The 26,258-nt window shown below is 45.8% G+C and overlaps 1 protein-coding gene across 1 annotated transcript; it reads right to left on the bottom strand.

Annotated features, from left to right (window-relative positions):
- Positions 1-5,190: 5,190 nt before the first annotated feature.
- On the bottom strand, positions 5,191-7,930 carry LOC101017378 (ankyrin repeat and SOCS box protein 9-like). The gene is given in 3 exon segments (XM_031667756.1): positions 5,191-6,945; positions 7,255-7,712; positions 7,715-7,930. Coding segments are annotated over 3 exon segments (759 nt in total). The 5' UTR covers positions 7,794-7,930; the 3' UTR covers positions 5,191-6,723.
- Between the last annotated feature and the right edge of the window lie 18,328 nt (positions 7,931-26,258).

Below are 26,258 nucleotides of genomic sequence, written 5' to 3' on the forward strand. Positions count from 1 at the left end.
ACAGTTCTCAACTAATGGCCAGTCTTGCTTAATCTATATTCACACCTGCTACTGTCCTTACTAGGTATTTCTTTTTTTGTTTATTTGTTTTTTGAGATGGAGTTTCGCTCTTGTTGCCCAGGCTGGAGTGCAATGGCACGATCTTGGCTCACTGCAAACTGTGCCTCCCAGGTTCAAGCGATTCTCCTGCCTCAGCTTCCCAAGTAACGGGGATTGCAGGCATGTGCCACCATGCCTGGCTAATTTTGTATTTTTAGTAAAGGTGGGGTTTCTCCATGTTGTCAGGCTGGTCTCGATCTCCTGACCTCAGGTGATCCACCTGCTTTGGCCTCCCAATATGTTGGGATTACAGGCATGAGCCACTGCCCCTGGTCTGGTATTTCTATTTTTATATGCCCCAATTATTTTTTATTTAGAAAAATTTGAAGCCAGCTGGGCGCGGTGGCTCACGCCTGTAATCCCAGCGCTTTGGGAGGCCGAGGCGGGCGGATCGTGAGGTCAGGAGATCGAAACCATCCTGTAACATGGTGAAATACTGTCTCTACTAAAAATACAAAAAATTAGCCAGTGTGGTGATGGGCGCCTGTGGTCCCAACTACTGGGGAGGCTGAGGCAAGACAATGGTGTGAACCCGGAAGATGGAGCTTGCACTGAGCAGAGATCGTGCCACCGCACTCCAGCCTGGGCAACACTGGGAGACTCCGTCTCAAAAAAAAAAAAAAAAAAAAAAAAAAGAAAAGAAAGAAAAATTTGAAGCCTATTAAAACATTACAAGAGTCTTGGGCTGGGTGCAGTGGCTCACGCCTGTAATCCCAGCACTTTGGGAGGCTGAGACGGGTGGATCATGAGGTCAGGAGTTCAAGACCAGCCTGGTCAAGATGTGGAAACCCTGTCTCTACTAAAAATACAAAAATTAGCTGGGCATGGTGGCACACACCTGTAATCCCAGCAACTTGGGAGGCCGAGGCAGGAGAATTGCTTGAACGAGAGATTGCGCCACTATACTCCAACCTGGGCAACAGAGCAAGACTCCGTCTCAAAAACAAAAACAAAAACAAAGCATTACAAGACTCTCATCTGAGGCTGGGCATGATTTCTCATGCCTGTAATCCCAGCACTTTGGGAGGCTGAGGTGGGTGCATCACTTGACGTCAGGAGTTTGAGACCAGCCTAACCAACATGTTGAAACCTTGTCTATACCAAAAATACAAAGTTAGCTGGGCGTGTGGGAGGCTGAGGCAGGAGAATTGCTTGAACCTGGCAGGCAGAGGTTGTGATGAGCCGAGATCATGCCATCGCACTCCAGCCTGGGTAACAAGAGCGAAACTCCTTCTCAAAAAAAAAAAAAAAGAGTCTCATCTGAGAGGCAATTTTATATCACATAGATTCACCGGTTGTTAACATTTTGCCACAATTGCTTGTCTTTCCAACCTTTCTCTTTCTCTTTACTTACCGGACTGTTAGCTGCAGAGAAGCCCTAGTTAGGGGAACTAGAGTTTAGAGAGGTAAATAATTGCCCCAGGCTCTCACAGTTTATATTGGAAGGAACCGGGTTATGAAGCCAAGCCTGTGTATGTCTACTATTAGTACCTCTCCTGACCATGCTTTGACTGTTGAAACAGGGATGGACAAGAGAAATCTCTCTCAAAGTTAAGAACCATGCTTCGGGTGAGTGTGGTGGTGGGCAGATCTCTTGTGTCCAGGAGTTCGAGATCAGCCTAGCAAACATGGTGATACTTCATCTCTTCCAAAAAATAATTTAAAAAGAAAATTAGCCCCATGCCTGTAGTCCTAGCTGCTCACGAGGCTGAGGTGGGAGGATTGCTTGCGTTCAGGAGGTGGAGGTTTCAGTGAGCCATGATTGTGCCACGGCACTCCAGCTTGGGTGATAGAGAGAGACCCTGTCTCAAAAACAAAAAACCAAAAAGACAAATCCCTCCACCTCCACTGCTGTGCTTTGGAACAGCTGACCTACCAAGCCAAGCACCCCTCCTCCTACAACATCTGTTTTTTTTGAGACAGAGTTTTGCTCTTATTGTCCAGGCTGGAGTGCAATGACGCGATCTTAGCTCACTGCAACCTCCGCCTCCCGGATTCAAGCGATTCTCCCGCCTCAGCCTCCCGAGTAGCTGGGATTACAGGCATGCGCCACTATGCCCAGCTAATTTTTTGTACTTTTAGTAGAGATGGAGTTTCTCCACGTTGGTCAGGCTGGTCCAGACCAACTTTCTCTCTCTCCCTCCCTCTTTTTTTCTTTTTTTTTTTTTTTGTTGAAATGGAGTCTCATTATCTGGTCTGGAACTCAGGTGATCTGCCCACCTTAGCCTCCCAAAGTACTGGGATTACAGGTGTGAGCCACCGTGCCCAGCTTCCTCCTCCAACATCTAAGCTGAAGGCTGTATGTGTGATGAGGTGTCATAAACGCTGGCACTCAAGTGTTTGGGCCAGCCCAGTTAAACAACCCATACAGTGCTTGGGGACTTTTGAAAGGAGCTCATCCCCTTCTCTGAGAGGGAGTTTGGTAGTGAGAGCAATTTGTTGAGAAGAGAACTCAGGCATATGCTTCTTATAATCCTGTTATCGGTCAGTTTTGGTTCATTTTGTGCTTCAATTCTCTTGAAACCTTCCCTTCTCTTCTCTCATACCCTGTCCTTTTTGTTTTGAGCTGGGTATCTCACTACGTTGCCCAGGCTGGTCACAAACTTGTAGGCTCAAGTGATCTTCCTGCCTCGGCCTCCTGGGTATCTGGGACTATAGCAGGTGCATGCCACTGTGCCGGGCTGAAACCATCCTTATTTCTATCCTGATCTCTGTCTCTTGTTAGATTTCTTTTTTTCTCTCTTTCTCTCTTTCTCTCTCTCTCTCTCTCTCTCTCTTTTTTTTTTTGGTAGAAACAGGGTCTCACTATTTTGCCCAAGCAGGTCTCAAACTCCATGAGGTGGAGAGTGCAGTGAGATAGTATCATGCCACTGCTCTCCAGCCTGGGTGACAGAGCAAGACCCTGTCTCAATTAAAAAACAAGGATATCTCAAGACCCCTCAAAATCAGCCTAAAGATAAGCTCATGACTTTCCTTCCCCTCTACCCAAGTGCAGTTGAAGGCCCCTCCCTCCTTTTAGCCTAGTGGGTGGCCCCACCTTCCATTTGCTGTCTCTGAACCAGGTGGTTGGGAGCTATCTCTGACACTTCCCTCTTCTGCACCACCCCCACTACCTACTGAGTCCTGTACTTTCCTTTATTTCTTGACATGGACTCTCTTCTTTGTTTTTTCTTTTTTAATTTTTACTATAAAAATAAGGTAGGGTACATGTGCACAACGTGCAGGTTTGTTACATATGTATATATGTGCTGTGCTGGTTTGCTGCACCCATTAAGTCGTCATTTACATTAGATGTATCTCCTAATGCTATCCCTCCCCCTCCCCCCAACCCCACAACAGGCCCCGGTGTGCGATGTTCCCCGCCCTGTGTCCAAGTGTTCTCATTGTTCAGTTCCCACCTATGAGTGAGAACATGTGGTGTTTGGTTTTCTGTCCTCGTGATAGTTTGCTCAGAATGATGGTTTCCATCTTCATCCGACATAGACTCTCTTTTTTTTTTTTTTTTTTTTGAGACGGAGTCCCGCTGTGTCGCCCAGGGTGGAGTGCAGTGGCCAGATCTCAGCTCACTGCAAGCTCCGCCTCCCGGGTTTTTACGCCATTCTCCTGCCTCAGCCTCCCGAGTAGCCGGGACTACAGGCGCCCGCCACCTCGCCCGGCTAGTTTTTTGTATTTTTTAGTAGAGACGGGGTTTCACCGTGTTAGCCAGGATGGTCTCGAACTCCTGACCTCGTGATCCGCCCGTCTCGGCCTCCCAAAGTGCTGGGATTACAGGCTTGAGCCACCGCGCCCGGCCGACTCTCTTCTTAATCAGAACTTTAGTCAGGTTCCTCTGAGTTGTTTGCTTGACTAGTCCTGACCATAGACTTCCCTCTCTGTTCTTGTAGATTCATTTAAGTAAGAATCTTGCTAAAACCCTCACCTATGATATCTGTCCATCCTCTACAATAATCCCAAGTCAGAAACCACATGTCCTTGATGTTTCCTCTTAGTAATTTTCCATCCAGTGACCCCCACCCTTCTCCTTGGTTATAAATCTCCCCTTGTCTTTGTTGAAGTCGGCGTTGAGTCCAATCTCTCGTACCCACTGCAAGACCCTGTGGTAATGGTCCCTACACCTATCACTGTGACTCCTTTTGGATAAATAAAATAAAAAATAAAATAAATAAATAAAAAATAAATACAAGGTTACCACCTTTTAACAAATGTCATAAATAATAATAAATAGTATTTTTCTTTAACATTCTTTTCTTTTTTGAGACAGGATCTTGCTCTGTCTCCCAGGCTGGAGTGCAGTGGCACAATCTCGGCTCACTGTAACCTCTGCCTCCTAGGCTCAAGTGATTCTTGTGCCTCAGCCTCCCAAGTAGCTTGGACTACAGGCATGCACCACCACGCCCGGCTAATTTTTGTATTTTTATTAATTTGTTTGTTTATCTATTTATTTATTTATTTCGAGATGGAGTTTTGCTCTTTTTGCCCAGGCTGGAGTGCAGTGGCACAGTCTCGGCTCATTGCAACCTCCGCCTCCCGGGTTCAAGTGATTCTCCTGCCTCAGCCTTCTGAGTAGCTGGGATTACAGGCGTGCTCCACCACCCCTGGCTAATTTTGTACTTTTAGTAGAGACGGGGTTTTGCCATGTTGGCTGGGCTGGTCTCGAACTCCTGACCTCAGGTGATCCGCCCTCCTCAGTCTCCCAAAGTGCTGGGATTATAGGCCTGAGCCACTGCACTCGGCCTAATTTTTTTTATTTTTAGGAGAGATGGGGTTTCACCATGTTTCAAACTCCTGACCTCAAGTGATCTGCCTGCCTTGACCTCACAAAGTGTTGGGATTATCGGTGTGAGCCACCACGCCTGGCCTGTCTTTCTCTCTCTTTTTTTTTTTTTTTGAGACGGAGTCTTGCTCTGTCGCCCAGGCTGGAGTGCAGTGGCCGGATCTCAGCTCACTGCAAGCTCCGCCTCCCGGGTTCAAGCAGTTCTCTGCCTCAGCTTCTGGAGTAGCTGGGATTACAGGCGCCTGCCACCATGCCCAGCTAATTTTTTTGTATTTTTAGTAGAGATGGGGTTTCACCGTCTTGGCCAGGCTGGTCTTGAACCCTTACCTCGTGATTCGCCTGACTGAGCCTTCCAAAGTGCTGGGATTACAGGTGTGAGCCACTGCAGCAGGGCCTTTTTTTTTTTGAAAGAAGACCAAACTTCCCAACTTGAATAAGGCTCTTGAGGGCATGCAAGGCCTGGTCTCTGCATGTCCCTCCAGCAGCAGGCCCTAGCCTGCTCCTGAGCCTTTGGCAAGCTCTTCCTGGGGACCCCGTTTCCACGCCTCACCTACCGTCTATCTTCCTTGGATCTTGGCTCCTTCATCTTTTTCTCAACTGCTTCTCAGGGACACCTTTCTTTCCCACCATGGCTGCTTCTTCCCTTATGCTGTGGTATCTTGCTGGTGTGATTCTTTATCCATTTTCCTACCTACCCCCTAAGGTCTGTGTGGGCAGGCACTGTGTCTTCCTTGGCCGAGCCTAGTATCCTAACTACCTGCTGTGGTGCCTGACATACATATTTGCTGAATGATACATATTTGCTGATATGATACAAATACATATTTGCTGAATGAAATAATGAGTAAAATCTGGTAACAGAAATAATACTTAGGTCTAAGAAGGACCAGTCTTTTTTTTTTGTAATTGTTTAGCTACTTCATTTTGTTAAAAAGGATATCTTAATAACTAATTACTTAGTGCCATTACTGCCATCTAGTGGTGACTGATGTTATTATACTGCTGGGTCCATTCTCAATGATGTTACTGTACTGACAGAGAAGGGAATCAATATATGCAAGATATCTGTTGGGTGTTTGCTTTGTTTCAGGTATTGTACCAGGAAGTTTACGGCAGTTCCTGCTGGTTACACCAGCAAAGGGAGTGTAAGCTGCTTTCCCATTCTCACCATCTAAGGAGGAGACCTGAATTCAACACCAGGAGACCGGCTCTATTTTTTTTTTTTTGAAATATATGTCTTTATTTTCATTCCCATATAGTAGAGATGGAACAAGGATAGTGATGCGGGAAAATCCTGCTTCAATCAAATCATCACATAGGTTAACATCAGAAAACTTGTATTTGAATCTGACTCCTCTATCCTTGAACTGAGAAATTGGACGTATTGACCCAGTTGCTGTGAGGGCTAAATTAGATGATGCAGAAAGTGCTTGGCATGCAGTAGATATGCAAAACAATAACTGTTATTTTAGACACTCTCCAAGCAGGAAAGAAAGTCTTCATGCCTTCCCCACTAATAATACAAACACATGCAGTGTGTTTAAACTCTGGCTTCATAGTTTAACAAATACAAACCTAATAAAAAAATTAGTCAAACTCTATAAACAAGTTTATAACAAATACAAATCTAATCGAAAAAACTAACCAAACTCTATAAACCCAACTTGATTTTAAAATTCTAGTGGCTATAACACTGAATAATGTTTTCATGTTGTTTGTGAATCCATTCCTTTGATGCATTTAAAGATGTAGGAGAAACCATTTCAGAACCTCTGGGAGGACCAGTTTGGTTATCTTATGATGCTGCTGGATTCCAAAGCACTTCCGAATTCTACGGTGGCATAACTGCATCAAAGAAGAGGCACTTCCCTCTCCAAGAAGAGCTGGACCAAAGGGCTCTCTGGAGGCATCAGCTCCACAGGATATTTGCCTTCAGCATTCTTGGCCTGGGTGTCTGCTCCAAAATCCATGAGCAGGCAAGCCAGCTCTTCACTGGCTGTCCTGGCCACTGCATGAAGTGGGGAATCCTGACCTCTCCCTTGGTTCATGTCTGCTCCTGACTCCAGAAGCTTCTTCTTTTTTTTTTTTTTTTTTTTTTTTTGAGACGGAGTTTCGCTCTGTCGCCCAGGCTGGAGTGCAGTGGCCGGATCTCAGCTCACTGCAAGCTCCGCCTCCTGGGTTTACGCCATTCTCCTGCCTCAGCCTCCCGAGTAGCTGGGACTACAGGCTCGCCACCGCCTCGGGCTAAGTTTTAGAGCTTTAGTAGAGACGGAGCCACCGTGGTCAGCCAGGATGGTCTTGATCTCCTGACTGCGGATCCTACCCGCCTCGCCTCCCAAAGTGCTGGGACTACAGGCTTGAGCCAATCACACCGCCCAGGCTTTTACACAGGCTATCTGCTGGTTTTCACAAGCCAAATAGAGTGGAGTGCCCAGGTGGCTGATATTATGGTCAATGTTGCCCCCATAAGCTATAAGAGAGTCAACACACTCCATGTGGCCTCTCCTAGAAGCTTTATGGATGGGGGATGCCGGATCACTCTCAGGTTGAATGCTGGCTCCATGCTGCAGAAGCAAATTCACACAATCCCAGCTGTGGCTAACACAAACATTAAACAGTGGAATGTGCCAGTCTGTTGTCACACCAATCACCTGAGCTCCATGCTTTAATAAAATCTTTACAGAAGAGGGATGACCTCTGAGACGGCCTTCATGGAGTGGGGAAACATGATCTGCCGTGATGATGTTCACAAGCCACCCCTGGCTGATGAGGGTCCTCAGAGACAGCTGATGTCTGTAGATTGCAGTTTCAGGCATAGGAGACCAATCAGACACAGTGAATTTGAAAGAAGCCTGGTGTCAGGAGAGTCTCTTGGCCCCGTGGGCTTGCTCCCATCCATGCCCCCTTGTTCGCCATCCATGGGGCTTCTCCTAAGCAAGCAAGCTCTGCGCTCACTTCAGTTGCTCAGCAAAGTCCAACTCCATGCTCCCCCTGCTCCTGAAAAAATTCCAGTTCTGTGGCTGGCTGAGCTGCACGCGTCCTGGTCAAGTGGTCTAACTGGCTGGAGGCCCACCAGAGGCCACCTATTTTTTTTCTTTTTTTTTTTTTTTTTTTTGAGACAGAGTCTCGCTCTGTGGCCCAGGCTGGAGTGCAGTGGCCAGATCTCAGCTCACTGCAAGCTCCGCCTCCCGGGTTCATGCCATTCTCCTGCCTCAGCCTCCCGAGTAGCTGGGACTACAGGCGCCCGCCACCTCGCCCGGCTAGTTTTTTGTATTTTTTAGTAGAGACGGGGTTTCACCGTGTCAGCCAGGATGGTCTCGATCTCCTGACCTCGTGATCCGCCTGTCTCGGCCTCCCAAAGTGCTGGGATTACAGGCTTGAGCCACCGCGCCCGGCCTTTTTTTCTTTTTTTAAAAGAGTCTCACTCTGTCACAGTTGCCCAGAGCTTGAGTGCAGTGGCATGATCATAGCTCATGGTAACCTCGAACTCCCGGGCTCAAGTGGTTCTCCCCGCTCAGCCTCCCGAGTGGCTAGGACTACAGGTGTGCGCCACCATGCCTGCTTCATTTTTAATTTTTGTAGCTCTTGCTATATTGTCCAGGCTGGTCTCTAAATCCTGGGCTCAAGTAGTTGCAGAGGGCCAGAACAAAAAGCTCCTTAATGGTAATAGACATATTTTGTTTTTTGAGACAGAGTCTTGCTCTATCCACCAGGCTGGAGTGCAGTGGCAGCATCTTGGCTTGCTGTAACTTCTGCCTCCCAGGTTCAAGTGATTCTCGTGCCTCAGCTTCCCCAGTATTTAGGATTACAGGCATGTGCCATGACTAATTTTTGTATTTTTAGTGGAGACTAAAATAAAACAATTTTGCAAAATTGTTGCAAAACTGGGCAACAATTTTGCCATGTTGCCCAGGCTGGTCTCAAACTCCTGACTTCAAGTGATCTGCCCATCTCTGGCTCCCAGAGTGCTGGGATTACAGGCATGAGTCACCATGCCCAGCTGACATATTTTGTAAACAGGGAGAAAAATAGGTGGCTCTTAAAATTTCAGTAAAATGTCCACATTCCTTCTTCTTTTTTTTTTTTTTGAGATGGAGTGTCACTCTGTCGCCCAGACTGGAGTGCAGTGGCACGATCTCGGCTCACTGCCAGCTCTGCCTCCCGGGTCCATGCCATTCTCCTGCCTCAGCCTCCCAAGTAGCTGGGACTACAGGCGCCCGCCACCATGCCTGGCTAATTTTTTGTATTTTTAGTAGAGATGGGGTTTCACTGTATTAGCCAGGATGGTCTTGATCTCCTGACCTCATAATCTGCCCACCTCGGCCTCCCAAAATGCTGGGATTACAGGTGTAAGCCACTGCGCCCAGCCTACATTCTTTCTTATACAACAACAGAGGACCAGTGAGTGCCTTCACTTTGAAGACCCCAGGAAGCCTGGATACGCAGGATTTCTGTATGGCTTTTTTTTTTTTTTTTTGAGACGGGGTCACCCAGGCTGGAGTGCAGTGGTGCAATCTTGGCTCACTGCAACCTTTGCCTCTCGGGTTCAAGTGATTCTCTTGCCTCAGCCTCCCAAATAGCTGGGACTACAGGCGTGTGCCACCACGTCCGGCTAACTTTTGCATATTTAGTAGAGACGGGGTTTCACAATGTTGACTGGGCTGGTCTGGGACTCCTGACCTCAAGTGGTCTGCCCACCTCTGCCTCCCAAAGTGCTGGGATTACAGGTGTGAGCCACTGCGCCTGTCCTCTACCTGGCTTCTTATAGATGGTTTCTCTTGGTGTATGTTTCCTAGGCTTTTTGACTTTGTGGACTAGAAAACTCTGGTCTCCAAGTCCCTACAAAGTTCCGGATCTTCTATAGATTAGACATTTTAACAGTCTTCATAAAGTGCATTTGAGATCTAAGGTAAACATTCATTACCTGTACACCAACCACTTCAAAGGTTTTATGAAATAAGAATATACATAAAATGCATGAGACAGGTGTACTTTGCTTTATGTGTTTGTGACAAGTTCACACAAGTAAATTTTTAAAATTTTGCTGAGGAGATAAATTTGGCAATTTTTTTTTTTTTTTTTTTTTTGAGACGGAGTCTCACTCTGTCACCCAGGCTAGAATGCAGTGGTGTGATCTCTGCTCACCGCAATTTCTGCCTCCCGGGTTTAAGCAATTCTCCTGCCTCAGCCTCTTCAGTAGCTGGGATTACAGGCGCATGGCACCAAGCTCAGCTAATTTTGTTTTGTATTTTTAGTAGAGACAGGGTTTCATCATGTTGGCCAGGCTGCTCTGGAACTCCTGACCCCAAGTGACCCACCTGCCTTGGCCTCCCAAAGTGTTGGGATTACAGGCATGCCCCACTGCTCCCCGCCAGGCAATTTTTTTTTTACCAAGAGTAAATTCAAAGGAGCCTGAGCATGAGTTTTAACAGGTAAGTCTGGTAGAAGATCAGGGAGCATGCCATAAGTGGCATGTACAGTGTACTCTATTATAAAGAGGAATGGTTTTAAACCTTTTTGTTGAGACAGGGTCTCCCTCTGTCATCCAGGTTGGAGTGCAGTGGCATAATTTTGGCTCACTGCAACCTCCACCTCCCAGGCTCAAACAATCTTCCCGTCTCAGCCTCCAGAGTAGCTGGGACTACAGGTCATGCTACCATGCCCAGCTAATTTTTTATAGAGAAGGGGTTTCACCATGTTGCCCAGGCTGGTCTCAAACTCCTGACCTCGAGTCATCCGCCTACCTCAGCCTCTCAAAGTGATGGGATTACAGCGGTGATCCACCAGGTCCAGCGGTTTTAAACTTGAACTTACATCTGTGCTTGTTAAAGCACAGATTCCTAAGCTCCATCGCAAGAGATTCTGATTCAGTAGGGCTGGGGGCAGGACTGATATTTTTTTTTTTTTTTTTTTTTTTTTGAGACAGAATTTTGCTCTGTCGCCCAGGCTGGAGTGCAGTGGCATGATCTCAGCTCACTGCAACCTTCATCTCCTGGGCTCAAGAAATTCTCCTGCCTCAGCCTCAAGTAGCTGGGATTACAGGCATGTGCCACCATGGCTGGCTAATTTTTGTATTTTTAGTAGAGACAGTGTTTCACCATATTGGCAAGGCTGGCCTTGAACTCCTGACCTTGGGTAATCCATCTGTCTTGGCCTCCCAAAGTGCTGGGATTACAGGTGTGAGCCACTGCACCTGGTGAGAATGTGTTTCTAACAAGCTCCCGGGGGATGTGAATGCTGCCGGCTCAGGGATGACACTTGGAGAACCATCAGGGCAATGAATTATGCCCTGACTTACAGTAGCCTGTGTCCTGCTTTCTGTTTTTTTCTGGAGGGGTAAAAATTGATGTAGCCTCCTTATTACTTGTTCCCCCTTTGAAAGAAAGCAGGAGAGAAGGATTTCTTTTCTGCTTTAGTCTCTATGCCTCATGTCTTTTTTGTCGTTGTTAAAAAACAAATAGAGATGGAGTCTCCCCATGTTGTCCAGGCTGGTCTTGAACTCCTGGGCTCAGGAGATCCTCCTGCCTCTGCCTCCCAAGGTGTTGGGATTACAGGCATGAGCCACTGTGCCCGGCAGTATGCCTCATGTTTTATCCAGTATGATTAAAAAAAAGTGGGCAGTGGGCAGTGTAAGAGGCAATAGTGAGTCCCCTTTCGCCTATGGATCTGTGTCTGGTTCCTCTTCGCGTTTTGGAAGACTTAATAAATGTCCACTATGGCCGGGTGAGAGATCTCAGACTGCCACAGGCCTGAGTGGTTGTATTTTGGAGATGTCTATGGCTGGCCTGTGTAGGTATGTGCATTTGCGACCTGTGGTGGAGGCTGTCATCACCCTGCCAGGGTTGTGGCACCTGTCTCCTCTCCGTCTGGCCTTCTACCTGGCTCCCTCCAATCCAGTTTCCAAATGGAAGCCAGAGTCCACCTAAAACACAGGATAGGAGGTCTGTGTGCTACATACATCTTTAGTTGCTCTTGCTTCTTAGAGAATAAAATCTCTTTTCTTTAGCAGGGTACATGAGGTCTTTATATCTGGCTTCTGTTCACTTCGTCTTCTCTCTGGTTCTGCTTTTTTGGTTTTCCACATCCTGAACTTACTGCCTATAATGTCCTCATGTCATTTATTTGCCTACTTAATTTCCTTTTGTCTTTTTTAGTCCACAGATAAGTCTTTACATAAATCTCTGTGTGATTCTGGCACACATACTTTTATTGAATGATTGAACAAATGCATGAATGAATAAATAAGTACGCAGGAAATTGATTTTTAAAAAATTGTTATAAAATACATATAACTTACAACTGGCCATCTTAACAACTTTTTTTTTTAAACTTTTTTGAGATTTTTTGAGATGGAGTTTCGCTCTTGTTGCCCAGGTAGGAGTGCAATGGCATGATCTCGGCTCACTGCAACCTCCACCTCCTTGGTGCAAGTGATTCTGTTGCCTCAGCCTCCCGAGTAGCTGGGATTACAGGCAAGCGCCACCACGCCTGGCTAATTTTGTATTTTTAGTAGAGACGGGGTTTCTCTATGTTAGTCAGGCTGATCTGAAACTCCCGACCTCGGGTGATCCACCTGCCTTGGCCTCTCAAATTGCTGGGATTACAGGCGTGAGTCACCTCGCCTGGCACCTTTTTTTTTTTTTTTTGAAACAGAGTCTTGCCTCTGTCTCTTGGGTTCAAGTGATACTCCTGCTTCAGCCACCTGAGTAGCTGGGATTACAAGTGTGCACCACCATGCCCGGCTAATTTTTGTATTTTTAGTAGAGACAGGGTTTCACCATGTTGGCCAGGCTGGTCTCAAACTCCTCACTTTAGGTGATCTGCCCGCCTTGGCCTCCCAAAGTGCTGGAATTACAGGCTTGAGCCACCATGCCCAGCCAATCTTAACCATTTTTTAAGTGTACAGTTCAGTGGCAATCGCCACCACCATCCATCTCCAGAACTTCTTGGTCACTCAAACAGAAAGTCTGTACCCATGTAAACAACAACTCCAAATTCCCCTCTGCTTTCAGTTTCTGGCAATCACCATTCTACTTTTTGTCTCTGTGAATTTGACCACTCTAGGTATGTCTCAGTCTGTTTTCTGTTGCTGATAACGGAATACCTGAAACTGGGTAATTGATAAAGTAAAGGACTTTATTTCTTACAGTTATGGAGGCTGACAAGTCGAAGGTTGAGGGGCCACATCTGGTGAGAGCCTTCTTGCTGGTGGGGAGTCTCTGTAGAGTCTGGAGGTGGTGCAGGGCGTCACATGGCAAGGGGCTGAGTGGCTGAGTGTGTGCTGGCCTAGGTCTCTCTTCTTCTTTTTTTTTTTTTCAACATGGAGTCTTGCTCTTGTCACCCAGGCTAGGGTGCAATGGTACGATCTTGGCTCTGCGCAACCTCCACCTCCTGGATTCAAGTGATTCTCATGTCTCAGCCTCCTGAGTAGCTGGGATTACAGGCGTGTGCCACCACACCCAACTAATTTTTGTATTTTTAGTAGACACAGGTTTTGCCATGTTGGGGAGGCTGGTCTTGAACTCCTGACATCGAGTGATCCGCCTGTCTTGGCCTCCCAAAGTGCTGGGATTACAATCGTGAACCACTGTGCCCAGTCTGGTGTGCTATTTTCTGTATGTTCTTTTGTATCTTTCACATTTTGTGCCAGGTGCTATGTATTTCCTATTTTAAATAATGTTGAAAAGAATGCAAATAACCTGTCTGGTGGGAGAGGTGATTAATTTTTTCACGATCTTACATGGAAAGGAATGCTTTGTGACCTAGAAATAAATGTTAAGTCAGTAAGAAAAACCCTAAATTAAGTTAAACTTGGCTGGTTAATTTTCTTGACTCTCAGGAAAGATTAACCATCAGTCTGATTCTTTGACTGCTCCAAGGATTTTTAAATAACTCTGTGTGTGTGTGTGTGTGTGTGTGTGTGTGTGTGTGTGTGTATATATATATATATATATATATATATTTTGACACAGTTTTTTTAGTTCGTTCTTGTTGCCCAGGCTGGAGTGCAATGGAATGATCTTGGCTCGCTGCAACCTCCACCTCCTGGGTTCAAGTGATTCTCCTGCCTCAGCCTCCTGAGTAGCTGGGATTACAGGCGCCTGCCACACCTGGCTAATTTTTGTATTTTTAGTAGAGACAGAATTTCACCATGTTGGCCAGGCTGGTCTTGAACTCCTGACCTCAGGTGATCCACCCGCCTCAGCCTCCCAAAGTGCTGGGATTACAGGCGTGAGCCACCAGGTCCGGCAAATAACTGTATCTTATTCACAATGTAATGATTAGATATTTTTAGTATTCAGAAATTGACCTGAAAATGCCCCATCCAAATGCATTTAAGGGCAAAATCTCATTTTTATACAGTTTCTCTTAGCAGCTGCTCAAGTGCAAGCTTCAGAGTTTCTATTTCTTCTAAACTGTCTATAGCAGCAACGAAAAGCCCTTTAAGATGAATTTGATAGGCCAGGTGTGGTGGCTCACACCTGTAATTCCAGCACTTTGGGAGGCCGAAGTGGGTGGATCATCTGAGGTCAGGAGTTTGAGACCAGCCTGGCCAACATGGAGAAACCCTGACTTTACTAAAAATACAAAAATTAGCTGGGCGTGGTGGAAGGCACCTGTAGTCCCAGCTACTCGGAAGGCTGAGGCAGGAGAATCGCTTGAGCCTGGGAGGCAGACGTTGCAGTGAGCCAACATTACACCATTGCACTCCAACCTGGGGACAAGAGTGAGACTTTGTCTCAAAAAAAAAAAAAAAAAAAAAGAAAAAATAAAAAAAGACGAGATTGATAGCTTTGTCCTAATAAATGCTTATGTCTGGATCCAAAAGGGACAGTGTCTCCAGCTCAGGGGGTGATGACAGGCCTTCCTGCAGAGTAGATGTTTATTGATTGCTAAGGCATCTATTTGAGTTAATCACTATCATTTTTATCATAGTCTCATTGGTGGCTGAGCAATGTAAGAATATCTGCTCAGGCCGGGCACGGTGGCTCAGGCCTGTAATCCCAGCACTTTGGGAGGCCGAGGCGGGCGGATCACAAGGTCAGGAGATCGAGACCACGGTGAAACCCCGTCTCTACTAAAAATACAAAAAATTAGCCGGGCTCGGTGGCGGGCGCCTGTAGTCCCAGCTACTCAGGAGGCTGAGCCAGGAGAATGGCGTGAACCCGGGAGGCGGAGCTTGCAGTGAGCCGAGATTGCGCCACTGCACTCCAGCCTGGGCGACAGAGCGAGACTCTGTCTCAAAAAAAAAAAAAAAAAAAAAAAAAAAGAAAAGAATATCTGCTCATCTTTGAGCTGGATTTCGTTCTGTATTAGTTCATTCTCACATTGCTCTAAAGAACTATCTGACAGTGGATAATTTATAAAGAATGGCGGTTTGGCCTGTAATCCTGAGAGGTGAAGCCAGCTGGACTTCTGTGTCGGGCAGGGACTTGGAGAATTTTTCTGTCTTACAAGAGGATTGTAAAATGCACCCATCAGTGCTCTGTAAAGACGCACCAAGCAGCGCTCTGTGGCTAGCTACAGATTTGTAAAATGGACCAATCAGCACTCTGTAAAGTGGACCAATCAGCAGGACATGAGCAGGAACAAATAAGGGAATAAAAGTTGGCCACCCCAACCAGCAGCCGCAACCCGCTCTAGTTTTTTTCCATGCTGTGGAGGTTTTGTTCTTTTGCTCTTCACAATAAATCTTGCTGCTGCTCACTCTTTGGGTCCGTGTGGCCTTTAAGAGCTGTAACACTCACTGCGGAAGTCTGCGGCTCCATTCTTGAAGTCATCAAGACCACGAACCCACCAGAAGGAACCAACTCGGGACACAATCCCAGCACTTTGGGAGGCTGAGGCAGGCGGATCACAAGGTCAGGAGATTGAGACCATCCTGGCCAACATGGTGAAACCCCATCTTTACTGAAAATACAAAAATTAACTGCACGTGGTGGTGCATGCCTGTAATCCCAGCTACTTGGGAGGCTGAGGCAGGAGAATCCCTTAAACCAAGGAGTTAGAGGTTGCAGTGAGCTGAGATTGCACCACAGCACTCTAGCCTGGCGACAGAGTGAGACTCCATCTCAAAAAAAAAAAAAAAAAAAAAAAAAGAAAAGAGGTTTAATTGACTCACAGTTCCATAGGTTGTACAGGAGGTGTGACTGGGGAGGCCTCAGGAAACTTACAATCATAGGGGAAGGTTGAAGGGGAAGCAAGCATGTCTTCACAGGGCAGTAGGAGGGAGAGTGAGTGAAGGGAGAAGTGCTACACACTTTCTTTCTTTCTTTTCTTTTTTTTTTTTTTTTTTGAGACGGAGTCTCTGTTGCCCAGGCTGGAGTGCAGTGGCCTCCCGAGTAGCTGGGACTACAGGCGCCCACCACCACGCCTGGCTAATTTTTTGTATTTTTTTTAGTAGAGACGGAGTTTCACCGTGTTAGCCAGGATGGTCTCGATCTCCTGACCTCGTGGTCTGCCTGCCTTGGCCTCCCAAAGTGTTGGGATTACAGGCGTGAGCCACGGTGCCCAGTGACACACACTTTCAACAACCAGATCTCATGAAAACTCACTATCACAAGAACAGCAAAAAGGAAATCCGCCCCCGTGATCTAATCATCTCCCACCAGGTCCATCTCTCAACATTGGGAATTACAATTCAACATGAGATTTGGTGGGGACACAGAGCCAAACCATATCACACCCCATTTGAAGCTATGAGATTATAAAATGGTCCTTCTCCTATCACTCTGATGACTGTAAATTCATGCTGGCACATCCACACCACGGCAGGTAGGTGAGTGAATCCTATGTGCTTTGGACGTTCGTGACAAATAACTTTTCTGTTTCAAATATTCCGATTTAATAAAAAGGTAATATACTCATTATGTTCCTGTTTCCCGAAAGACACTGCTTGGGAATTCTGTTCTATCATCAATGGAGCTGTGATGACTGTGGATGTCACTGGTAGTGGCCGACATTTCTGCAGCTCCTTCTCAGTTACTCCTCATCAGCCTCAACACAAACTCCTCACCAAGTACGATGGTTTTCAGGATCTGATCCCTGTCTCGTCTCTGTTCTCATTTCTTCACGTGTCCACATCTTCATAGTAACGTCTCCAACTTCCTAATGACTCTAAGTTTTCTGAGCACATTGTAATTTTCCTTATTTCTGGCTTTACCTTTTTATTTTCCTCAACTGTTAGGATGTTCTTCCCTGTCCCACATTGCCTGGTCAACTATTTCTCAGAATCCAGCTTAGGTGTGACTCCTTCCTGGGGGTAGGGGACCTTTCGTGGTAGGTCAGAGCAGGTGTCCCTCTAAGGCTTTCATGCTTCCTTGTGATGGCCATTTTGGTGGCTCCTTCTACCCACTGCATTATAATTGCTTGCTTATATTTGCTGGATTGCAAACTCCTCTGGGCAGTGATTCTCAAACTCCTCTAGTGAGCATCAGTATCCAGGGGCTTGTTAAAGCCCAGAGTGCTGAGCCCCACTCCAGAGCTTCTGATTCAGTAGGTGTGGGGTGGAGCCTGAGAACTTCATTTCTCAAAAAGTTCCCAGTTGATGTTGATGGTGCTGGTCTGGGGACCACACTGTGAGAACGCTGCTCTAAGGCAATAACGGGGCTTTCTCTCTTGGTTTCCATGTTCCTAGCATCCAGACCACCTTGGTATAGAGCTGATAGTCAAATGGTGTTTGTTAGTGTTGAATGAATGAGCATAAAGGGGGTTATGTTGGGTACTGAATACCCCAGGTGTTCCCATCACATGTGGAAGAGAAATCTGAACAATTTCAGAGAATTGATGATGAAGATGGTGGGGGAGGTGGTAGTGCCTGGGTAGTGCCTGGCACTTGGGAAAAACTCAGGAAGTACATGAAATCGGAGGAGGAAGGAGTGTGAATAAGGTGGGAGATTCAGGGAGAAGTGAGGAGGCAAGAGGGGTGAGAAGCAGACCCTTCCAGGCACCTTAAATTAGGGGTTTAACACATTCATTTTGCGACTTTTAAATTTTTTAATGTCAACTTTTTAAGGCTGCAAACTTTTCTCTAAGGGATATTTTTGTGATAAGCCAGTGATCTCCGAATGTAGTTATTTTGCTGTGGTTCCGTTCTAAATATTTTGAAATTTCTATTATGATTTCTTCTTTGATCCATGCGTTATCTAGAAATGTATTTGAAACTTCCAGTCATATGGGTCTTTTTCGTGCTATCTTTGTGTAATTGTTAACTGCATTGTGGTCAGAGTATGAAGTCTGCATAATGTCAATTGTTTGACATTTTCTTTGAGCAGACGTTACTGGTCTAGCATGGGGTTGCTTTTTGTAAAGGTTCTCTGTGTTCTTGAAAACAGTGTGCATTTTCCGCTTGTAGGCTATTGTGTTCCACAGGTGTCTAATGGGCAAGTTTCCTAATGGTACTATCTTTATTATCTTTATTCTTATAAGCCTTACTGTATTCTTTTTTTTTGTTTTTTTGAGGCAGGGTTTTATTCAGGCTGGAGTGCAGTGGCAGGATTACGGCTCACTGCAGTCTTGACCTCCCCAGCTCACGTGATCCTCCCACCTCAGGCTTCCGAGTAGCTGGGACTACAGAGGCACACCACTACACCTAGGTAATTTTTTAATTTTTTGTAAAGACAGAGTTTCACCATGTTGCTCAGGCTGGTTTTGAACTCCTGGGCTCAGGTGATCCTTCTTCCTTGGCCTCCCAAAGTGCTGGGATTACAGGGATGATTCACTGTGCCCAGCCTGAGTCTTAATATATTCTCACTCTTTCTTTGTCAGCTCTATGGATCCATTACCGGAAAAGGAGTGTTAGAATCTCCCATTATGATGGTGGATTTATCAAGTTATCCTTGCAGCTATGTTAATTTTTGCTTTATGTACGTTAAAACTTAGACTCATTTCTTTCTGATGAGTAGAGTCTTTTCTTATGTTGTTTCCTTGTCATTGCTAGTAATTCTCTTTGTCTTACAGCCTGTTTTGTTTGATGATGTAGCAATATAAACTTTCTTTTAGTTAGTATTAACCTGGTATAATATTCTCAATCTTGACACCCTTGACTTTTCTGTGTGTCTATGTTTTCCTTCCCTCCCCTCCACTCCTTTCTTTCTTTTTTTTTTTTTGAGATGGTGTCCCACTCTGTCACCTAGGCTGGAGTGCTGTGGTGCCATCTCAGCTCTCTGCAGCCTCTGCCTCTTGGGTTCAAGCCATTTTCCTGCCTTAGCCTACTGAGTAGCTGGGATCACAGGCATGTGCCACCATGTCTAGCTAATTTTTGTATTTTTAGTAGGGATGGGGTTTCACCACGTTGGCCAGGCTGATATCGAACTCCTGGCCTCAAGTGATCTGCCTGCCTCGGCCTTCCAAAGTGCTGGGATTACAGGCATGAGTCACAGTGCCTGGCTTTTCTTTTCTTTTTTTTTTTTTTTTTGAGACGGAGTCTCGCTCTGTCGCCCAGGCTGGAGTGCGGTGGCGCGATCTCGGCTCACTGCAAGCTCCGCCTCCCGGGTTCACGCCATTCTCCCGCCTCAGCCTCCGAGTAGCTGGGACTACAGGTGCCCGCCACCACGCCCGGCTAGTTTTTTGTATTTTTAGTAGAGACGGGGTTTCACCATGTTAGCCAGGATGGCTGGCTTTTCTTTTTCTGTCTCTCTTTCTTTGTCTCTCTCTCTCTCTGTGTTTGTGGCCTCTCTTTAAAATAGCAGCTATATCTAACTTAAAAAAAAATCCAGTCTGAAAAATCTTTGCCTTTTAATTTGAAAGTTTTTCCCTTTAAGTTTACTGCAATTATTGATCTATTTGGATTTATTTTCTACTACCTTATTATATCTATTGTATTTCTTCTGCTTTTTCTGTTTGCTCTTCTTTTCCACCACCACCTACCTCTTGGATGATTAATGGTTTTGTTTTTCCTCTTCTTCTAGTTTTTTCTTCCTAAAATAACTATTCTATGTCTCTATAAGAATATCTGTTCTTCTGGTGGTTACCTTAGTTATTCTGAGGTACATACTAAATACAATTTCAGATTAATGAATTTCTAAGTTCTTTCAGATAGAAAGACTGTGGAATGTTTCAGATCAGCATCTTCAAATTGGAGTATTTTTGTATGTACATTCTGCAAGGTGTATCTGGATTTGTTTTAAGGAAATACATTTCCAAATCTCCTTTTTTTTTTTTTTTTTTTTGAGACAGAGTCTTGCTCTGTCACCCAGGGTGTAGTGCAGTGGTATGATCTTGGCTCACTGCAACCTCCACCTCCTGGGTTCAAGTGATTCTGTTGCCTCAGCCTCCTGAGTAGCTGGGATTACAGGCGTGTGCCACCACACCTGGCTACTTTTTTTGTATTTTTAGTAGAGACGGGGTTTTGCCATGTTGGCCAAGCTGGTCTTGAACTCCTGGCTTTATGTGAATTACCTGCCTCAGCCTCCCAAAGTGCTGGGATTACATATGTGAGCCACCGCACCCAGCCTACTGTTACTTTTCTTTATTATCAGGTTGCTTATTTACTTCTCAGGGCTAGCTGGGTGCCTGGAATTTCCTTTGAAAGAGTTCTACATTTTCCTTATGTCTATATTTGGTGGGCGGGGCGGGTGCTGCAGGCCTCTCGGAGGGGTCTCTGCTCTGTCGCAGAATGTGGGAGGTCAAAATTTTATAACCAAAACTCAGGTTAGTTGCTCGCCCTTTGCAGAGTCCAATTAACAAGAGTGAGGTTTGCTATAAAGTGATTTATCCCAAAACTAGCTTAGGGGAAGAAGCACAGGCATCCCACTTTTGTGTGTGTGTGTGTGTGACAGAGCCTCGCTCTGTCGCCCAGGCTAGAGTATAGTGGCATGATCTCGGCTCACTGCAATCTCCACCTCCCAGGCTCAAGTGATTCTCCTGCCTCAGCCTCCTGAGTAGCTGGGATTACAGGCACATGCCACCACGCCCAGCTAATTGTTGCATTTTTAGTAGAGACAGGGTTTTACCATATTGGCCAAGCTGGTCTCAAACTCCTGACCTCAGGTGATCTGCTTGCCTAGGCCTCCCAAAGTGCTGAGATTACAGGTGTGAGCCACCGTGCCCTGTGGGCATCCCACCTTTTTTTTTTTTTTTTAGATGGAGTTCCGTTCTTGTTGCTCAGGCTGGAGTGCAATGGCACGACCTCGGCTCATTGCACCCTCTGCCTCCCGGGTTCAAGCGATTCTCCTGCCTCAGCCTCCTGAGTAGCTGGGATTACAGGCATGTGCCACCGCGCCCGGCTAATTTTTGTATTTTTAGTAGAGACGGGGTTTCTCTATGTTGGTCAGGCTAGTCGTGAACTCCCGACCTCCGGTGATCCACCTGCTTTGGCCTCCCAAAGTGCTGGGATTACAGGTGTGAACCACAGCGCCTGGCCCGGCATCCCACTCTTCCAAACGTACCACTTTGCGTTTGGAGCAGAAAGCAGGCACTTTTATTTATTATTTCTATTTACATTTATTTAATTATTTTTCTTTACTTAAAGACCAGTGGGATAGTTTGAAAGTGGGCACTTTTAGGGCTGGGCGCAGTAGTTTACACCTGTAATCCCAGCACGTTGGGAGGCCAAAGCAGGTGGATCACCGGAGGTCGGGAGTTCACGACCAGCCTGACCAACATGGAGAAACCCCGTCTCTACTAAAAATACAAAAATTAGCTGGGCGTGGTGGCACATGCCTGTAATCCCAGCTACTCGGGAGGCTGAGGCAGGAGAATCACTTGAACTCAGGAGGTCAGGTTGCGGTGAGCCGAGATGACGCCATTGCACCATTGCACTCCAGCCTGGGCAACAAGAATGAAGCTCTATCTCAAAAAAAAAAAAAAAAAAAAAAAGAAAGAAAGAAAGAAATTGGGCACTTTTAAAAGGCAGGTTTCGAGGAAGTGAGCAAGACGGGAAGTCCGCATGTTAGCTTGGTGCCTCATCTACTGGGCAGTCGAGCGGGTGACTGCTGGTACCTTCATGGGTAGACTAGGCCCCAGGTGGGAGAGAGTAGTGGGCATGTTTTTCTACTGCTATCTCTTGACACCACCCTCTGGAGGGTTAGATTTCTGAGGCAACCTCCTGGTAGGTGAGAGTTCTATAGCGGGCATGCTTTGGCCTTTAAACCAATTGTTAACTCTTGAGGAGAGGTCTATCTTAGAGTACATGATTAGATGAACTTGCCTTATAGGGAGTGTCTAGTGAAGCAGGGGTAAAAGACTATATTTGCATTTCTTTTTTGTTTTTTTTGAGAGGGAGTTTCGTGCTTGATGCCCAGGCTAGAGTGCAATGGTGCAATCTCAGCTCACCGCAGTCTCCGCCTCCCGAGTTCAAGCGATTCTCCTTCCTCAGCCTCCTGAGTAGCTGGGATTACAGTCACGTGCCACCACACCTGGCTAATTTTTTGTATTTTTAGTAGAGATGGAGTTTCACCATTTTGGTCAGGCTGATCTAGAACTCCCGACCTCAGGTGTTCCACCTGCCTGCCTCAGCCTCCCAAAGGGCTGGGATTATAGGCGTGAGCCACTGCAGCTGGCCTATATTTGCATTTCTAAAGGGCTAAGTGGGAAGTGGGGAACCAGGGGAATGAGAAAAGAAGGAAGAGAAACAAATAAACTATCTCTTAGAAAAATGAGGGTCACTTGGTTACAATTCCTCACTCAAATCAGAGGTTAAGAGTTCATGTGTCACCAGGAGCTTGTCACCAGGAGCTTGTCACCAACAAGCTGGATTCTTGGCTTCCAGAATCAAGCCACTTCTACCGACTTCGGCTGATAGATGCAGAAACGCTTGTTCTTCTAACAAAGGCTCGTGGACATAAGGAAAGCTCAGTGTCACTTTCCAGACAACCCAAAGAAATATTTATTCCTGGCTCTGAGCAGGTGGCAGAAGTGGAAGAAGTTGAGATGTGGCTGTGAGTCCTGACTTCATTGCTGTCCAGTGGAGAGAATCTGAGCAGTCTAAACCTGAGGTTTCGCCAGTGTGAAATGGGGCTAATTATATAGACATATGGTTTTTACAAAGTTTTGACAAATCAGAACTTTTGTTTTATATGCTGGGTTGAAATCAAGGAGCTGCTGGGTCTGTTCCTGCTACTTGTGGTTGGGTGAGGGAACAGAGGATAGAGAAGAAACTATTCATCTCAGGTTGGAATGTGCCAGGTCTTCAGCCATCCAGTGGCTTTTTTAGAAAACATTTTTATTTATTGTTGAGACAGAGTCTTGCTCTGTTGCCCAGGTTAGAGTGAAGTGGTGCAATCTCGGCTCACTGCAGCCTCTGCCTCCCGGGTTCAAGCAATTCTCATTCTTCAACTTCCCGAGTAGCTGGGATTACAGGCATGTGCCACCACAGCCAGCTAATTTTTTTTTTTTTTTTTTGAAATGGAGTCTCACTCTGTTGTCCAGGCTGGAGTGCAGTAGTGTGACCTCAACTCACTGCAACCTCCACCTCCTGGGTTCAAGGGATTCTCCTGCCTTAGCCTCCCAAGTAGCTAGGACTACAGGCATGTGCCACCATGCCTGCTAATTTTTGTATTTTTAGTAGAGACAGGGTTTCACCATGTTGGTCAGGCTGGTCTCCAACTCCTGAGCTCAGGTGATCCACCCATCTCGGCCTCCCAAAGTGCTGGGATTACAGTTGTGAGCCACTGTCCCTGGCCTTTTTTGTATTTTTAGTAGAGATGGGGTTTCGCCATGTTGGCTAGGCTGGTCTTGAACCCCCAACGTCAGGTGATCCATCCACCTCGGCCTCCCAAACTGCTGGGATTGCAAGCATGAGCCACCAAGCCTGGCACATCCAGTGGCTTTTGATGGCTGAAGTACAAGTCGCACCACCTCTCTGAATTGCACCAGGCCTACAATTCACCAGATTTGCCAGGCTGGGTGGAAGAATATGTAAACTGACTCAATTCACAGCCTCTCTTAACAGTTCAATCAAAATTGCATCTAATTGAGGCTCATTCATAAACCTCATTGATGTAAACAACTGCAAATGTGGAGGAGCCCTCCACAAAGCTTGATAATTACTTCACGATGAAAACTCAACTGTCAGAACATCACTGTTGCTATGACAACTATGAGAGAAGCTGGTTGCCCACGGTTACCCATGTTACCAGATGTCACTGGTGCTTGAGTGTTAGCTTCAAATGAGCCTCAGGAGCATAATGAGGAAAGGCAATGAGAACAGTATAAATAGGTTTGAATAAGAGAATTTTTTTTTTTTTCTTAAACCCCAATAGATTCAGGAAGTGTCTATCTCATTACAGGACAATCGAGTTATATCTTGGAACCAGGGAGTCCTAAAATGACCTATCCTCTAAAAGGCCTTTCTTTCTCTTTTTAAAATTATTTGTTAAATTTTTAATAAGTAATACACATATGTGCTTCAAGCTTTAAAAAATGCAAAAGGCAGCCAGATGTAGCGGCTCACACCTGTAAACCCAATGCTTTGGGAGGCTGAGGCAGAAGGATCACTTGAGGCCAGGAGTTCAAGACTAGCCTGGGCAACCTAGTGAGATCCTGTCTCTACAAAACTAAAAATAAAAAAATTACTCTCTGATGCTTCAAGCAACATCTCTGAAGAGTTGTGTGGTGTGAATTGGTTTGTATATGTTAGTATGTATATGTATTCACACATTCATATACACTCAGGATACCGTTGGCCTAATTATCATTAGGGCCACAGGTAAACCTTATGAAAAATGTTCTCATGCTGAATTGTAATTTTCTTTTACCTGTAAAGTAAAATTTAGATCAATCCCATGTCTGTGTTTATTTTGAATATCATAGATATGCTCTAAATTTAAAGAGGCAATGCTATTGGGATTATGTGGGTTCTAACTCATTTTAACAAGGGTACTGTCAGGTCTCTAAGCCCAAGCCAAGTCATCATAACCCCTGTGACCTGCATGTATATGTCCAGATGGCCTGAAGCAACTGAAGAACCACAAAAGACGTGAAATAGTCGGTTCCTGCCTTAACTGATGACATTCCACCATTGTGATTTGTTCCTGCTCCACCCTAACTGATCAATTGACCTTATGACATTCCTTCTCCTGGACTGAGTCTCAGGAGCTCCCCACCAAGCACCTTGTGACCCCTGCCCCTGCCCACAAGAGAAAAAACCCCTTTAACTGTAATTTTCCACTACCTACCCAAATCCTATAAAATTGCCCTACCCCTATCTCCCTTTGCTGACTCCTTTTTCAGACTCAGTCAGCCAACACCCAGATGATTAAAAGGCTTTATTGCTCACACAAAGCCTGTTTGGTGGTCTCTTCACAACGATGTGCCTAACAGGTACCTGACCTGCATAAGATAACTTGAGGCCAGGCGTGGTGGCTCATGCCTATAATCTCAGCACTTTGGGAGGCCGAGGCAGGCAGATCACCTGAGGTTGGTAGTTTGAGACCAGCCTGACCAACATGGAGAAACCCCATCTCTACTAAAAATAAAAAAAAATTAGCCAAGTGTGGTGGTGCATGCCTGTAATCCCACCTACTCAGGAGGCTGAGACAGGAGAATCACTTGAACCCCAGCTGAGATCACACCATTGCACTCCAGCCTGGGCAACAAGAGTGAAACTCCATCTCAAAAAAAAAATGACTTAATATTATGTTTCTTAGGACTATACTAATATTCTTCTCACAAAAGATCTATAAAATATTATAGCTGAAAAATATTTTGTATCAAAATGTTTGGAGGTCGGGAGAGGTGGCTCACGCCTGTAATCCCAGCACTTTGGGAGGCCGAGGCGGGCATATCACAAGGTCAGGAGATCAAGACCATCCTGGCTAACAAAGTAAAACCCCGTCTCTACTAAAAATACAAAAAATTAGCCTGGTGTGGTGGCGGGCGCCTGTAGTCCCAGCTACTTGGGATGCTGAGGCAGGAGAATGGCATGAACCCGGGAGGCAGAGCTTGCAGTGAGTGGAGATCGTGCCACTGCAGTCCAGCCTGGGCGACAGAGCCAGACTCCATCTCAAAAAAAAAAAAACAAAAAACAAAAAAACAAAAAACCCAGCCTGACTAACATGGAGAAACCCCATCTCTACCAAAAATACAAAATTAGCCAGGCATGGTGGCACATGCCTGTAATCCCAGCTACTCAGGAGGCTGAGGCAGGAGAATCACTTGAACTCGGGAGGTGGAGGTTGCGGTGAGCTGAGATGATGCCATTGCACCATTGCACTCCAGCCTGGGCAATAAGAGGGAGACTCCACCTCAAAAGAAAAAAAGAAAAAAAAAAAAAAAAAGAAGCTACTCCTTAACCTGTATTGATATTCACTTGAATTATTATTTTCTAAAATTAAGAGCCCTATGACTACCTGTAAATCTTTACACATATCATTTAAACCTTTGTATTATTATTATTGATTTACAGCTTAATTACTATTTTTTCTTTACAGGGATGCCATTGATG

This window comes from Papio anubis, chromosome 7, assembly GCF_008728515.1.
Source record: "Papio anubis isolate 15944 chromosome 7, Panubis1.0, whole genome shotgun sequence".
In the NCBI taxonomy this organism is placed as follows: domain Eukaryota; kingdom Metazoa; phylum Chordata; class Mammalia; order Primates; family Cercopithecidae; genus Papio; species Papio anubis.